This window comes from Chiloscyllium plagiosum, unplaced genomic scaffold (genome assembly GCF_037043375.1).
Source record: "Chiloscyllium plagiosum isolate Xiang-an unplaced genomic scaffold, Cpla_swu_hap1 HiC_scaffold_13, whole genome shotgun sequence".
NCBI lineage: Eukaryota > Metazoa > Chordata > Chondrichthyes > Orectolobiformes > Hemiscylliidae > Chiloscyllium > Chiloscyllium plagiosum.
In genome coordinates this window covers 49,607,993-49,625,839 of record NW_028270151.1, presented here as the reverse complement: position 1 = coordinate 49,625,839, position 17,847 = coordinate 49,607,993, and the positions used below count along the sequence as shown (strand labels likewise).

Here is a 17,847-nt window from a genome sequence, read left to right as displayed (position 1 = left end):
ATTCCTATATTCCAATCAGTTTGTAGTAAAGGGCAACATGTCACGTCTGTCTAAACTTTTGCTGGACTTGCGTGCAAATATTCTGGGTTCCTTATACAAGCACACACAATCTCTCTGAATATTAAACACTCCTAGATGATAACTCCAAAACCGTGAACCCCTGCATTCTAGGTATAATGTCAGAAAGCTCCCTTTTGATTACATCATTAAGGGGCTGGAAAGCCAGACATCATAACTTCAACACTTCATATTAAATTTTTCACAAATCAACCAATAAAGACTGTGCATGGCCTCAGTGAAGATTTACATATATATTTACATATATTCAAAAAATAATGCTGTATTCCTCAAAGGGCTAAGAGCAAAATTCATAGTTGATTTCTTTTACTCACTGCCTCTTTTAACATGCAAATGTTGATTTTAATTTTACCAACCAAAAGCCAAATAGACACAGCCCAGAAAGACAACAATAATGTAATATCAAAATATATTTTATTCTGGACCTCTTTCAGATCTGATGCAAATTATGGTTGTCAGATCAATACGATGCAAAGGGAAGCTGCAACAGAAGATGTTTCTTGGTGGTGAAAGTTTTAGGGTGAAGTGGTGGAGGAAGACTTGGGAAAGGGGTGGAAGGAAAATCATTAATGTAATGTGAAACCTAAATACATTATCAGGTGATATTTACATGGTCCAGGACAGTATGGTACATCAAAAATCAGTCTTTTTAACAGGTACAAATAAAAACAGAACGATAAAGAGTTCAAATAGTAGAAAAAAACTTTCATGGCCTGGTTTACAGGTTCACAATTTTTAAAATCTTAATTTGAGAGAACTGTAGAAATGATGCAGACATGTAAATCCACTGCTAAAGGAGTAGTGCTAGCCCCTGAAATCATTCTTGAACACTGAATGTATCTAACGCTGTATTCAACAATTTGAACACCTCACTTACTTTGAACTGTCAAGTTTCATTTGCAGCCCTTCCTAAAAGAGCATTTGCTATAGAACAAATGAGCAGTTTCATCAGCATATTCACTCAATATTGGTTTGAACAAGGGGTGGAGCTTTAAATTTTATAGCATTGAAATTCTTGTGAATTTGCTATGTGTTGTGTATGCAATATGTTTAGCTTTAGGTAGTTCCAACAATGACAATTTTGCTGATTGACAGATCCTAAAGACCTAGCAGATCTGAACAGGAATCTTCTCAGATCATTAAGGTACAGATTCCCTTACAAAAAATAATAAGAACAAACCTATGTTTGGAAGGAAAGTGCCACCATCATATAACATTTGACAGATGTAAAAATCAATTACAATAAATTCCCATCTTCAGGTGAGAGGTTCTAGTCAGACCCAAGTTTTGGATAGTCGCAAACCTTTAATCAAAATTGTCCTTACACCAGCAGTGTCAGAAACAACAAATAGAAAGCTACTTGCATCTGTTTTTTTTTAAATGCCTCTGGTCTCTTTACCACAGTATTAGTCAGCTCTCAAATGCTGTACCACTGATGTATCTATTTTTTTAAAGATTAACTGAAAAGGTTTTAACAGTTTGATTAAAAACCAGGCTAAGGATACTCCAAAGCATTAATTCTTTAGGTCAACATCAAATATAAGATGCTTTATGCATTATTTTTAATAGGAGGAGAATGTAAGGATTTTTAACTTAGACTTTGTATCGAAGGGCAGAACTCAAAAGAATGATAAAACCCAGTCTCATTCATTACCTTAGTAGAAAATAACAAAAGGCTGGGAAATAAGATATGGGCTTTCTTTTACATGTGGTAAAGCTGCCTAATCATTTATCTACATTTGACAAATAGCCCATAATAAGAGTCTAGGAGCCATTCCAACCTTTTGCTCGACTTCAGTGATGCAGAGACTGTGGATTATATATAGCAGCTATTTGATTACACCATGTTGCCTACGATCAGTTCCCAATATGATTAACAGATTTTTCTCCAAAGACCAAAAAAACTTTCATCTGTGCAGAGGTTGTCTTGGTCAAAAAAAAAAACCAGCCAGTCTTGCATTTTTATTGTTGGGAAAACAGATCAAGTTTGAAATAGTGAATTAAAGCTTTTGCAACAGGAAACTCATTTCATTGATCTGTTGCTGCATGGGACATGGGAAATAGAAGAATACCTTTGTTACTCTAAGATTTTATAACGCATTAAATCCAAGGATTTGAAACCTCAAACGTCTTTTCTTCGTGTGAAAAAGTTATTGAGTGTCTTGTAGCAGAAATATTTGTTTAACCACTTCATCTGAAGAAGGGTCCCCTGAGGTTTTAAAGCTCAGATATGCTATACTTTATAGAATATACTTTTATTCTAAAAAAACTATTGCAATTATACCACCTGCACTTTACTGAACAATACAGCAAGTGCAAGCATATTGGAGGGCTGAGCCAAGATGAACCCATGTGTAATACATGAGCACCAAGGAAAGAAAATAAAAGCAAAGTCAACCCTTACCTTAGCATTAACATAAAACATATGCCTGCATGATTTCTGCCCAATGGCAGAGGGAGGGGGAAGGGAGGTTTATCTCATTGCACTGGATAGGTTTTTAAAGACATTGCTTATTGGACTTGCGTCCTTAATACTGGAATCTTGCTATGAAAATTATGCTTTAGTTAGTTCTACCAAAGAATAAGTAGAATAACAGCAATAATTCTCTGTCCAGAAAAGTTATCTTTCAAAATTCTATAAGCTGCTCTATCAATAGTGCACAATCCAACCATATGCAAACTATGGTCTTAAAGCAATGGGATGCATCCCTGCATCGATTCTCTTTCTTTGTGCCCATTTGTTTAATTCTCATAAATCGGCAGAATCATGTCCCCATTAAGAAACTACTACATTTTAGCCACATCACCTGTAAACCACAACTTGTTACCTATGCCTGATGTACATTGAAACTAATTTTATATTGAATTTTGGAGCAGTTTAATCTTTCCCCACATATTGATTTGTGAGCCACAAAATGTACCAAAAAAATACCAAATACACTGTTATTTTGCTTATAGTATCCATAAAAAAGTTTTTTTCTAATTGTGTTAAGTGTCAGTAGGAAAAAACAAGATAAACAAGATACAGTCACTCTCCTACATCATGCAACTGTAAACTAAAGTGATAAAACAATGTTTAAAACAAGGGAACAAACTATTTGCTGCTGTTTTAAAGAAGCTGATATGTCTGCACACAGATCTGCTGAACTGCTGACAAGATAACTCATTCTACATAGACTCTGGACCAAAAAAATAAAAGATATTTTTGTCCTCTGATATTATCTTCCCATTTTGGTACACATATGGTCTCATGTCAAGTCTTTTTTTTCAAGTTGTTTTAAACCTTCAAGAAAAGTCAACTTTTCTTTGTGGGTGGAGCTTCCAGCATTAAGCAGTCAGGTTACTCTTCACATCAGGGCTCTGTTGTCCTGGGTTGCATTCTGACTTGATTTGGCTGTAGTGGACTGGCCATGGTTCAAGTGAGACTGTAGCAGTGCATGGGGCAGGGACAGTCATTTTGGCTATGTACACATTCATTGTCGGTCCATGGCTTCCAGCTAGCAACGCTATTTCCGCAGGTCTAACACACAAACCTTTAAGGAAAAATACAAAATATAAATTCATTACATATTCTGTATTAGATTTATATGCCTACTGAACGATTGGCAGAAGCACCCACCAAATACTTTGAATATCTTTGAATAAACGTGCAATCATTAATCTAAATAGCTTTGCAGAAGTTATTGACTGTTAATTGGAAATGATCATGTTGGCTTATAGTTGTGGAATTTTATTTGTCTCCTGGCTATAGGACTTGATTTGGAACATGGTAGCAAAGTTCAGTAAGTAATTTCAGACAGTAAAATTTCAGAATTGGTGAGGTTATGAAGGAAGTTAAACAGAAGGATAAGATTATATATTTGAGCCAGCAAGGATAGGCATGATGGTTCAATGTAGGATATGGATAACACTATTTGAAATGTGAATTAAAAGGTTGGAGGATGGAGACTGGTTAAGAAAGCTGGAATAGTAAAATCTGGTGCACATAATAGTATGAATGTGAATTTCAGTGACAATAAAGGCTGAATCAGGGATGGGGGAAGGTAAAAATGAAGTGAAATGAGGGAAACATTGCAACAGAATTTGGAAGCCTTAACTTGGAATTTAACAGGGCACCACGATTGTAAACGCTCTAGTTCAGCTTAGAACACTGATTAGAAAGAAGGACGAAGTTGATGAGAAGAAATTGCATTATGATGGTGCCAGCGACAGTGGTTTTGGTTTTTGTTGTTTAGCTACAGTATATTATGTCACAGCTAAGATATTGAACAAGATAGTATAACAGCATCGAGGGAAAGGAAAAGGATGAGCCAATTAATAAATCAATTTTAATGATGGAGGAAAGGTAGAATATCTTGGATGGATTCTTAAAGTATGGTAAAAGAATGACAATATTAAATGAGAGCTTTTAAGAGTAAATGCTCACAAAGTAGGATATGGTGCCAGAGTAGGGAAGGCAACAAATTGTGATTTAAGGGCCACCATGGGAGTTTCAACAGGGTATAGGTGATGATTATAACCAGCTGAGAAAACTTTTGTAGGTGCATGTTATTCCCACCCACAAGTCAATCTTCAATTAAAGCCAGGTTCGAGGATCTGAGCTACAGGGAGAGGCTGAACAGGCTGGGGCTGTTTTCCCTGGAGCGTCGGAGGCTGAGGTTATAGAGGTTTACAAAATTATGAGGGGCATGGTTAGGATAAATAGACAAAGTATTTTCTCTGGGATCGGGCATAGGTTTAGGGTGAGAGAGGAAAGATATAAAAGAGACCTAAGGGGCAACATTTTCACGCAGAGGGTAGTGCGTGTATGGAGGGAGTTGCTGGAGGATGTGGTGGAGGCTGGTACAATTGCAACATTTAAGAGGCATTTGGATGGATGGGAAGGGTTTGGAGGGATATGTGCCGGGTGCTGGCAGGTGGGACTAGATTGGGTTGGGATATCTGGTCGGCATGGACGGGTTGGACCGAAGGGTCTGTTTCCATGCTGTACATCTCTATGACTCTAATGCCACTGCACAATAAATTACAGATGATATGGATTTTTTTTCCCATAGCTGATGGCAAATTCTGCAAAGAAACTGTGTGATAACTGACCTCTGGCAGATTGAGTTAGCAAGCAGAAAGCTTACTGGGTGACGTTAAATCTCAGTAGATGTCTTAAGTGAGGTCATCATTGGAGGAAAAGAGGACTTTTTAAAATTCATTTGCAGGATGAAGGCATCTCCGGCTAGGCCAGCATTTATTGCACATCCCTAATTGCCCAGAGTCAATTGCATTATTGTGGGTTTGGAGTCACACGTAGGCCAGACCATTTAAGGATGGCAGTTTCTTTCCTTAAAGGGACACCACTGAACCAAACCTGTTTTCCCCAACAATAGATTCATGGTCATTCATTAGACTCTTAATTGCGCCATCTGCCATTGTGGAATTTGAACCCAGGTCCCCATAACAATACCTGGGCCTCCGGATTAACAGTCCTGTGATAATACCATCACCTGCCCTGAGGATATTGGGACTGCTGCTCTCATGAGACAAGTGCTTCAATGTCCTTTTTGGAGAATGCCAAGAACGGAAAAAATAGTACTAAAAAGAGTATATTCAAGGGAAATTGAAGCCTGAGGCAGGAGACTGGGACATGAAAGTGGCAGATAAAGTAACCAAGAAAGAGGAGGAGTGAAAGGTAATATGACCAGATGACAGCAAAGAGAGGAAACAGGTCAGACAAATCAAGGGACAAATCTAAAAGACAGGTACAATGGCTAGGAACCTCAAGATAAATGAGTGAAAAGAGGGATTATACAAGCATAAATTATAACAAATATAACCTGGAAACATGGTAAAAAGAGATCTTCTCCCTTAAATTATACTTGGTACCTTAATGTTATAATAAAATGTTACATCTAATAAGTCAAACAACATGGGATGCATCACCTCACCAAGTACTACGGCAAACCACAAAGACAGATTCAAGATGTTCTCTATTTTTATATGCAAAGTATGTCTCCAATTATGGGCGAATTGATCCCTAATTATTTATTGGGTAAGGTTTTGATTCCTTGACTGAACTAAATTCTTGACAAATTTCTGGGCAAAAGGTCCATGGTTCACCCCAATTCCCTAATGGCTTAAGAACTAAATTGTTATGGTACAGAAGGATGTACCATCTCTTCTGGATGCAGATCCATTTGCTTAAACATTTAAACTAACAGCAAAATGAAACACCTTAAAAAAAAAAGCATCAAACAAATGGAATCTCTTCCAGATTCAATGTTCTACATAGTTTTATCCCAACATATTGAATATTCAAAGACTTGGTTTATAAATTGTAAATGTACCATAATTAATCAAATTTGCCCAAATATGAAGCCTGTAATTAAGTAAACCAACATAAATCTAAAATTTCATTAGCATTTAACATTTAATATGAACTTCAATAATATAGTCAGTAGGTGGAGACACTACACAAAAAACTTCCACTGGAAACTGTACAACACACAAGATAGTAAAGAAGCTGTTTATTTCAGTGTCGTCAAATTCAGTATATATTACCTGTCAATTCATAATACTGAACTCAAATTTGATTTCCTATCCTTTCTGCACAGTGTATGCTAGTTAATTTATAACAGATGAAGACCAAATGCAGTTTTTACTGAGACATGCCAGAGGTAAGAGGAACATGGCACCTTAAAAGGTCCTTGTTTTTGAATAAATATTTGGAGGTATAGTTCATAAGTTTCCAAATGACACCAAAATTGGAGGTGTAGTGGACAGTGAAGAAGGTTACCTCAGATTACAATGGGATCGTGATTATATAGGCTAATGGGCTGAGGAGTGGTAGATGGAGTTTAATTTAGATAATGTGAGGGGCTGCACTTAGGAAAGGCAAATCAGAGCTGGACTTATACACCTAATGGTAAGGCCCTGGGGAGAGTCAAAAGAGACCTTGGAGTGCAGGTTCATAGTTCCTTGAAAGTGGAGTCACAGGTAGAGAGGATAGTGAAGAAGGCGTTTGGTATGCTTTCCTTTATTGGTCAGAGTATTGAGTATAGGGGTTGGGAGGTCATGTTGCGGCTGTACAGGACATTGTTTAGGCCACTGTTGGAATATTGCGTGCAATTCTGGTCTCCTTCCTATCGGAAGGATGTTGTGAAACCTGAAAGGGTTCAGGTAAGATTTACATGATGTTACCAGGGTTGGATGACTTGAGCTATAGGGAAAGGCTGAATAGGCTGGGGCTGTTTTCCCTGGAGCGTCGAAGGCTATGTGGCGACCTTATAAAAAGGGTTTAGAGGGATATGGGCCAAGTGCTGACAATCGGGACTAGTTTAGGTTAGGATATCTGTTCAGCATGGACAAGTTGGACTGAAGAGTTTGCTTTTGTGCCGTACATCTTTGACTAGAAACTAAGAATCAAAGAACATTTATGGTACAGAAAGCAGCCATTCAGTCTGCACTGGCTGAGTTAAACTAATCACTTAATCCAGAGACTTGAAGGTTTTCCTTTTATAATATGAGTTCAAGGTTACTGCCTCAAACACTAAACGGGGCAACAAATTCCAGCACCGATGATCCACTGGATAAAACAAAACTTTTCCTCATGTCTCTCTAATGCTTCTATCAATCAGCTTAAATCTGTACTCCTGTAACTGACCTCTCTGCTTAAGGAAACAGATCTCCCTTGACTAGTCTATGCAAGCCCCTCATTATTTTACACACCTTGATTAATTCATTCCTCAGGTTTGTTGGCTTGAAGAAGAAACCGCTAGACTATCCAATCTTTCCTCTTACTTACAATCTTCAACCTCTGGCAACGTTGTCATAAATCTCTGTATTCTCTCTAGAGAAATTATATTTTTGGTGTCCAAAACTGTATATAGTTTAGACTGTTTGAAATAATTCTGGAATGACATCACTGCTCTTGTAAATATCTGACCCAATGTTGAAAAGCATTCTGTAACCCACTTTTACTACCTCATCTACCACCTTCAGATAGCTGTGGATATGCACTCCAACAATTCAACTTTCTCTATTCCTCTCAATACCCTTCTGTTTATTTGTATTTCTTTGGTTTGTTTGTCCTCCTACAAATGCACTTGAACAGACTGAAATCCATTTGCCATAGTTCGGTCTACTCTACCAAACCACTGCCATCTTCGTGTAGTCAACAGCCAATCTCTTCACAATCTTCTCCCCAGCCAAATTTTCTATTTGTCTACAAATTTCTCAATTATGCCTCCCACATTTAAGTCTAAATCATTAAGATTTACCACAGGCAATAAGAGAACCAAAAACTAAGCCCTTTGGTACATTGCTGGAAACCACTTTCCATTTGCAAGAACATCAGTTGACCACTGTCCTTGGTTTCTTATTACACAGTCTATTTTAGAACAAATTCTTATACATGCCATTCTTAGCAGTGGGACCTTGTCAAATGCCTTACTAAGTCAACGTAGACAAAATCCTGTATTAGCCTCATCAATCCTCCTTGTTACTTCCTCAAAACATTTGAGATATAATCTTCCTTTAACATAACCACGTCGACTATTCCTGATCAATCTGTGGCGAGTAATAGTTAATCCTATCTCTCTATCTATTCCGATGATTTGTCAACGTCAGAATAACCATTCTATAATTATTTGGCCTTTTCCCCAAATCCTCACCTGTATCCAGTAAGAATTGGAAAACAATCCTCAGAGCATTTGCCATTTCCTACCTGGCTTCCTTTAACAACCTGGCTTACAATCCATCAGCCTACCTGATTTATCCACCTTTAAGGAAAGCAGACCCTCCAATACTTTACTTTTCATTATGCTTATTTTACATAATATTTTTCACTGTGTAGGCTAAATGAACATCAAATTAGGAAACAAAATATACATTCCATATACAGGTTGAGGAGCTATGTTAAACTGATGTAACTACTGGCAGAAGACCATAATTAATGTGAGATGTGTTTACATACACAGTACTATTATAACATGAAAATAAAAATTTATATTGGAATGCTTAATATATTACAAGACAAATAAATGAGTTATTGGTACAAAATCTTAGTGCCAACTGATACCCTTAAAAAAATAGGGAAAACGATCTCTACTTCTAATTTTGAAACATGTCTAATAGCATTTGAAAATGGGGCTAAATTAATTTTATAATATATATTCTAATTTAGTTAACCTTGAGTTCTGCTAATATAGACGCGTATCAATTGTAATACTTACTGAACCATCTGATGCACTTGCACCCACTTTATCCCCAGCTGCATTCCAGCACACTTCAAAGATGCCTCCTGTTCCCCTGTAGCTATGGACAAGAGCACCTGTCTGTAAACAAACCATTTTATTTCAATTATCAGAAATAAGACAAGTGTATCAAAAATTTGAATAACATGCAGTGACTGTCAAAGATTCCACATGGTGCACTGCATGTGTTTGCAGGAATCAATTCAACCATGCACTTGCATTGAAGTCAGACACAACCATTTCCTCTGTGATAATAAATACATAAGGGCAGTTATGTATACAGTAATATTGCTTTTTATGTTATAATCAGCCTTCCAATGCAATTCTATGTTCCATAATTCTAAACAAAGAATAAATCTGAGAAAAAGGGAATTTAACTAGTCTTCAATAGCTGACAGAACTTACCTGTGTGTTCCAGATGTGAACACATTTGTCAAAGGAGCCACTAGCCAAGTACCTGCCATCTGGGCTGAATGCTACACTGTATACAGGTTCCTGGTGTTTGGTCAAAGTATGGATGCAGATACCTCGGTCCACATCCCATAACCGTACAGTGGAATCAAATGAAGCACTGTAGGGAAAAAAACACTTAAGTCTAAGAGCAATTCTTCAACAGTCACACCAGCAGCACCCATAACATTGAAAATATGTTTTAGCGTCCCATAAATGGTAAAATATTGTTGCCATGCAAGGAAAGAAAATTACTTTTAAAAGTGTCTGACACTTTCAGAAGAAATAAAATATTTATTGTTCAATTGCACACAGGGATAATTATTTTGGGATGAGTCACCACAAATCAACCCATGCATGACTATATTGCAGACTTTAACAAGCAGCTGATGAAATTCAGACCAGAAACACTTTTTGATCTGTGTGCCAATCAAGAGCCATCAAATTAAGCTGCAAAACTCAGTGCCAGACCTCAGCGTGTATTCATTGTAACCCTGAATCATTCTAGGTTTTTAAACAATTCCACATGTTTTACATTAAGACTTTACGCCAGTTGCAATTTTGCCAGTATCAATAGTTGTAATGTGGTCAAAGTTCACTAAATATTAGTCTTTGATTGCTAGGAAACAGCAGTAATACCTAGTGCATACCAGAAACACACTGATTGATGTTTATTTAACCTATTAAGTGTATGATCTAAAACTGGTTATGTATATAAAAAAAAAGAGGCAAACAGATAAATGTCAACATTCTGCCTTCATTATGCGCTACTTAGTCACATTTAAAAAAGTTAGAAGCTTTCACGCAGATAGTCTGGGGCCTGGCATGCATGTGCTTTTAATTCCCATAATTCCCCGAGCCTCCTACATGTGAGCACCTTCCACCACTGTACAGAAAATATACTAATATACAGCTTGTGATTGAATACAAATTAGAAACATTGCAACTAAGAACACAACAGAGAGAAGGGAGTAGACCATAAGACTAATCGAGCCTTTCTGCCATTCAATAAAATTGTAGCTGAATGTTTACTTTATTTTCCTCCCCACTCTCACTATTCCTATATTTAACAATGGAGCATACAAATCTCTGGGGATGGGATGCAAGTTCCCAAGATTCAAAAGTGAAGCCATTTAATCCTAACTGACCTCAGTCTTAATTAATTGCCACTGTATCTTGAAGCTGGACTCCAGTATTTTAGATTTCCGTCAGTAGAACCAGCCTCTGAGTTTCTACACAGTCAAGCTCCTTTAGAATCCTTTATGCTTTAAAGCCTCTACAAAATCATCTTTGTTTCATTACTGTTAATGAAAGTTAAAGGCTTAGTGAATGCACACTGTAATGCTTGATACCTACTTGTGTTCTATCCTCTAAAAACTTTTAAGTTCCAGTTTGCTTGCTATTTTTCTCATATCCAACTGATTGGCAGCATTTGCTTGAGATGTAAGCACTTTATTTAATGCATCCTTCTTTAAAATATTTACTCACCTCTATCACCCTCCTTTATGAAACATTTTTATCTGGAACTGTAGTTCCTGAGCTAATAATTGGTGTGGCACAGGTTGAGGAGGGAGAGGAAAACTCCTATCGTAAAGTTTCATGTGAACAGATGGTGGTTGGTCATCCACAGCAGCAAAGTGCTTTGTCACCGTCCCCCAAACTCAGTGAGAAGCAAGTTTTGTCAAGTCACAGTGTAATAGCTAAAATGTTGTCCTACTGGCTGTCAACAATTTTTCTGGCTAGTTTGTCATGGTATATTTTGAGAACTGTAGGTCCTCAGGAACAGATCGAGAAATCCAATAAATAATTGAGACTATCTGACTGGTGCATTCTGTGGTATTTCCTGGTTAGTCAAAGGTAACTAAAAGAAATTAATTTCAAGGATTTGATTGCTTGGCTTTCTGATTGTTACTCATTTCTTATTTCACAGTTGGTTTACATATTGTCGTCTATTTTAGGTGCAACTTTAAAGCAGATACAACAGCAACATTTAAGAGGCATCTTGACAGTCACACGAGAAGGCAGGGAATAGCGGGATACGGACTGCAAACAGTTTTTAGTTTAGAAAGGCATATGTCAGCGCAGGCTTGATAGTCTGAAACGGTCTGTTCTTGTACTGCACTATTCTGTATTCTTTGCTTACTTGGGAAAATTAATTTCTTCTCCGTGTCACAATATGATATATTCTCAGATAGAATACTTTTGAAAGGAATAACAGATATACAGAGATTCAGGTCTTCTAATAATATAGAGAGATTCTTTCTTACCTTGCTAACATAAGATTGGCAGTTGGATTGTTAGTACCAGGTCCTGTAGGACTCCACTTAATAGTATAGATTTCCTTGTTGTGCGCTTGTAAATCATGAACACATGCATCTTGCTTCATACTCCAGATCTATGAGAAACATGATAAAAACCAAAGTAAGGAAATGAACTTGGCAACACCACTATGCTCATCTTAACAGGTACATTAAATAGACAAGATTGTAAAAGAGAAGATCTACGGAAAATAATATTTAACATACATTAACTAAGAAAAAAGGCCACTCTGCTCATCCTTCCCATAGCTAATGTATGATTTTTCCATTCATTACCTGAAAGAGGTGCTGAACCTTAAAGTTAAATTTCCACAATATATTTCTAAAAGCATTTACTTTGCCAACTTTGAATTAACCTTTGAAAGTTCCAGGATGCATTATCATGATCTCACTTATTCAAATGCACAGCCAGCTGAAGCTCACAAATGATCATGGTCTATATATGCTCCCACAATTTGGTATGAAAGCATTCTTTAATATATACAAATATTGTGGAACGTTGATGCATACAGCTCTCTTCAAGAATTGGAAATCACCTGTATAACACTGGCTGAAAAAATGTGCACCAACATAAGATCCAGTGAAACACAAATAGGGGAATAACCAAAAATAAGATCTCAAAGGAGGATTTAGGACATATTTGAAGGTAAAGAGGTAAGTTGCCAGGCAATGTAGTGCTGGGAGAAAAGGTATGGATTCTGAAAGATTTGCTTTTAATCGTGGCTCACAGGAAGCAGATTTTGGTATTAGGAAACCACAGGGTATCTGTAGGGACATTTGGCTAATAAAGATTGCTCAGGTAGAGTTGAACAAGACTATGAAAGAACTTAAAAAGGAATCAAAGATTTGCTAAGGACGTAGAAAGTCATTATGGTTAATAAGGAAATGGATAATGAAGATACTAGGAAAAGAACAGGCTAGAATTCTGAATTACTTAATCTGTGAAAGGAGTCAGGAGACAGCTTAAGAAATGAAGTAACAGGCATTACACTGACCAGGTAAGAGTGTCAGCAAACTATGCTTCAAAGGTGGAAGGAATTAACCTTGCAAAAATGCACTTCGAGAAAACATTTTAATTTGGGATTAAACAGGATCACTTGATTTAGCCTGAGGGAACAGCCTGGAATCTGAGCCAAAAAGAAAAAGTATTGCGATGGTACCTCAAAGAGGAACTTTGTTTTTGTTCGCGTTGATTTAAAGGAAATTGTGAACCATTCTGAGCCTGTTGTTAGACATATAACAGCAACACCTTAGAATCTACAGTAGAGGTTAAGAAGGGTTGAGCTGGCAATATCAATATGCAAATAGATGGCTAATGTATGGTTGCCAATGATATAGTCAAGGGTAAATAACAAATATGGGGGAAGCCAAGTATAAAGTCTAACTTCCATCCTTGTAATAGAACTGTGGGTGTTTCTATACCAGAAGAAGGACCAATTGAAGAAGGCAGCTCATCACTAACTTCTCAAGAGCAACAAAAGAATAATTTCATGCACTTGGGAAAATAAACTAACATAATGCATTTAATCATTGGGACAAAAGTGAAAAAGAAACAAAGTAGCAAGGTTATGGAAATAAACAAGCGAGTGTAAATAGTCTAATTTAACATCATTCATATCCACTATAATATGGGTACTAGGTCAGAACAGGATTCCTGCTGCTCATATGTATGCTTTCCCAACCAGAAACACATCCAGCTCATATAACTCTAAGATGTATGAAATTACAAAAAATCAAGATAAAGCTGGACACATAGGTCCTATTTCTTTAGCAGAATAGTGAATTACAAAGACATATAGATTTATAGTAATAGGGAGAATGGTCAGTGGGAAATTGAGAAGATTTAGAGGGGCACAGGAAGTCTGGAATTCATTACCTGAAAGAGTGGAGGAGGCAGAAATGCACACTACAAAGTACTTGAATATGCACTTCAAATGCCGTTACTAAAAAGGCTATAGGCCAAGAGCTAAATAGTGGGATCAGATTACATAGTCTAAGATTGGGCAATACAGATACTACTGGCGGAACGGTCTCAACCATAAATTTTCGTAATTCTTAATTATTTGTGAAATAATGACTGATACGATCAATGCCTGGAACTCATGTCCTGTACACAGAAATAAAAATAAAGATTTTAAATGTTTCAGGAACTTGATTTAAGCATTTTGAGCTTTGTCCTTTTACATTTGATTTCATTTGTTCATTTTTTTAAAAACCAGTTCTCCAATCACCCCTGTCACATCTACGAGACATATGCCATCATTAAAGATACCTGCAGTGGTTTGATTACTATACTAAATCTTCAATTTTTCCAGTTGTGACAGAACTTTTAATACAATATTTAATTCACAACAAATTAAATGCTGCAACAACAACAAAAAAAATGAAACATTAATTACCTTCAAGGTCATGTCATCAGAACAAGATGCAAGTAGATTCCCTGTTGGATCCCACTTGATTGCATTTACTTCATTCTGAAAATAGATCCCGATCATTAAAAATTAATAAGACATTCCTTTAATATCTGCAGCCAGAAGTTCTTGAAATTTAACATCAATGAAACAAGCTGAATATCTGTTTTCAACCACAGTACTGTCAGTACCAGGAACAGATTATTCAATTATAGTCAACAAGTGCTAATCAACATTAGCACAAAAGCACGGCATCAATCCTGAAGTATGTACAACATTCTAAAGTGATAATATATGACAGTAGTCTTAACTAATTAAACAGATCAATCAAAGCTGCAGTCAAAATTCAAAACTGAAGTCTAAACGTCTAAACTGAAAAGAGTGATTTACAGATTCATGCTAATAATTCTGTCAACCTACAGCACTGAGTGATTTGAAAATTGAGAAACTTAATAAATACAGTAAAATGTGTTTTATTGAACATTTCACAAATTGGAATGTGCCATCAACCAGCATCTCGGATTCTCCTGAACCTAATGCACACTTCAGTAACCAGGATACTTCCTCATGCTCCCTGGCACTCAAGTGCTAGCAGATAAGATTGCAATGATATTCTGATGTGAGCTGGCACCCAAGTACTCTTATAGAGTCATAGAATCATACAGCATGGAAACAGACCCTAGTCCACACCAATCATTCCCAAACTATTCCCACTTACCTGCATTTGGCCCATATCCCTCCAAACCTTTCCTATTCACATACTTATCCAAATGTCCTTAAAATGTTGTAACTGCATTCACCACTTCCTCCATCAGTTCACTCCACACGCTAACCTTTGCGTAAAAAGTTTCCCCTCGTGTCCCTTTTAAATCTTTCTTTACTCACTCTAAAAGTATATCCTCTAGTTTTGAACTCCCACACTCTAGGGAAAAAGCCCTTGTCATTCATCTCATTCTATGCCCCCCCCATGATATTATGTACTTCTATAAAGTCACCCTTCAACCTCCCACACTCCAGTGAAAAAGGTCCCAGTCTAACCAACTTATTTTTATAACTCAAACTCCATTCCAGGCAACATCCTGGTAAAACGTTTCAGATCCCTCTGCAGTTTCCTAGAACAGGGAGACCAGAATTATGCACAGTGCTGCAGAACAGGCCTCACCAATGTCCTGTACAACCTCAACATAATGGTCCAACTCTTTTACACAAAGGACAGAGTGATGATAGCAAGTGTGCAAAACAGTTTCACTATTGCCCTGTCTGCATATGACATGAATTTCAAAGAATTATGTACCTAAATCTCTACTACTCTAGGCCCTACCATTAACTGTATAAGTCCTGCCCTTGTTTGTTTTGCCAAAATGCAATACCTCGCATTTATCCAAATTAAACTCCATCTGCCACTCCTCAGCCCATTGACCCAACTGATCAAGATCTCAAAGTAATCTTGATAACCTTCTTCACTGTCCACTATACTACCAATTTTGGTGTCATCCACAAACTTATTAACCATCCCTCCTATATTCTCATTCAAATCATTTTTACAAACTACAAAAGCAGACACATTACCAATCCCTGCGGAACACCGCTGGTCACAGACCTCCGGTACAAGAAACAACCCTCCACCACCACCTTCTGTCTGCTACTGCAAGGTCAATTTTGTATCCAATTAGCAAGCTAACCCTGAATTGAAAGTGATCTAATTTTACTAATTAGTCTACCATGCTGAACCTTAGGGTGTTGCTAAAGCCCAAGTAAATAACATCTACTGCACTGCCCTCACAAATCTCTTTGTTACTTCCTCAAAACACTCAAATCAAGTTTGACAAACTTCCCTCACACAAAACCATGGTGACTAGCCCTAATCATTTCTTGCCTCTCCAAGTGTATGTAAATCCTGTCTTTCAGAATCACCGCCAACAACTTACCCACCACCAATGTCTCAGATTGATAGTTCCCAAGCTTTTCCTTACAGCCTTTCTTAAATAAAGGCATAACATTAGCCACCCTCCAAGTCCACCCATGGTTATAGATAATACAAATATTTCTGTTCGGGGCCCCAGAATTTCTTCCCCAACTTCCCAGAACACCCTGGGATACACGATCAGGTCCTGGAGATTTATCCACCTTTATGTTTTCTAAGACCTCCAGCACTTCCCTTCTGTAATGTGAACAGTTTTCAAAACATCAGTATTTATTTCAGAGTTCTCTCGTCTCCATTTCTTTCTCCACAGTAAAGATTGACTTGAAACATTCATTTAATATCTCTCCCATCTCCTCAAGTTCAAGGTAAAGATGAGCTTGTTGATCTTTATGGGGAACATATCTTATTGTACTCTTTGGATTATCCTAAACCTTATCTGCCAAGACTCTTTCATATCCTCCCTTGGCCTTTCTGATTTCCCCATTAAAAATGCCCCTATATAGTTTATACTCTTCAAGAGATTCATTTGATCCTAACTGTCTTTATCTAATTTGTTTTATTCTTGACTAGAACCTCAATATCTTTATTCTTCCATTGTTCCCTAATCTTACCAAGTTTATATTTCACTAACAGAAACATAACATCTCTGAACTCTCATTATTACATTTTTGAAAGTCTCCCACTTGTCAGTCATCCCTTTACCTGCGAACCATCTACTCCAATCAACTTTTGGAAGTCCTTGTCTCGTACCTTTAAAATTTGCCTTACTCCATTTAAGAACTTTTATGGAAGGCTTATCCTTTTACCCTTTTTTCTTTTCCATAACTATTTTAAAACTGATAGAATCATGATCTTGGGTAACATCTTGACACAATAGCAATACAGACATTGCGACAGACACTGTATGATACTCAAGAATGGAAATCTGGATGTCCCTTGTGGTCCTTGTTTTGATGGGACCTAGCCTTGTGTAACAGGCACTACTTTAATTTCTGCAGAATAGCAATATTCTACTCCCACACTGCAATTATGGAGACCCAGATAGGAACAGGGGTCACAGTGCAAAGAAGCTGTGCTGACATTACAACAGGGCTTGGGCATCTGGAAACCTACTGCAAAGTGTAAGAATAGGAAGAGTCGATGAAAGAATATAATGTTGGCTCATTCCTGATATATCATATCAAGGCGCACAAAAATCAATCCCTGGCTTTCTTGCTAGTTCTGAATTAAATAAAGCTGTTCAAAAGGCACCAGACATTACATGCCCCACATTGCAGCAGTTAGACTGTACTTTACATGCATGTTGTTGGCTGAAATATTAAGAGTGTATCCCTATCTCTAGAAAACACAAGAGTTGCAACAAAACTCAGTTGCAACTGTGGGCGGCACGGTGGCACAGTGGTTAGCACTGCTGCCTCACAGCA

At 37.3% G+C, this 17,847-nt stretch overlaps 1 protein-coding gene across 1 annotated transcript in view; it reads right to left on the bottom strand.

Moving 5' to 3' along the window:
- Positions 1 to 475: 475 nt before the first annotated feature.
- Positions 476 to 17,847, bottom strand: part of tbl1xr1a (TBL1X/Y related 1a) — a 180,974-nt gene continuing 163,602 nt past the window's right edge. Inside the window, exons 13-17 of the mRNA XM_087993572.1 lie at positions 14,488 to 14,562; positions 12,038 to 12,165; positions 9,726 to 9,891; positions 9,300 to 9,401; positions 476 to 3,611 (exon numbers count right to left, since the gene is read on the bottom strand). Coding sequence (XP_087849698.1) covers positions 3,585 to 3,611; positions 9,300 to 9,401; positions 9,726 to 9,891; positions 12,038 to 12,165; positions 14,488 to 14,562 — 498 coding nt within the window. The 3' untranslated portion in view covers positions 476 to 3,584. The remainder of the gene's footprint in view (positions 3,612 to 9,299; positions 9,402 to 9,725; positions 9,892 to 12,037; positions 12,166 to 14,487; positions 14,563 to 17,847) is intronic.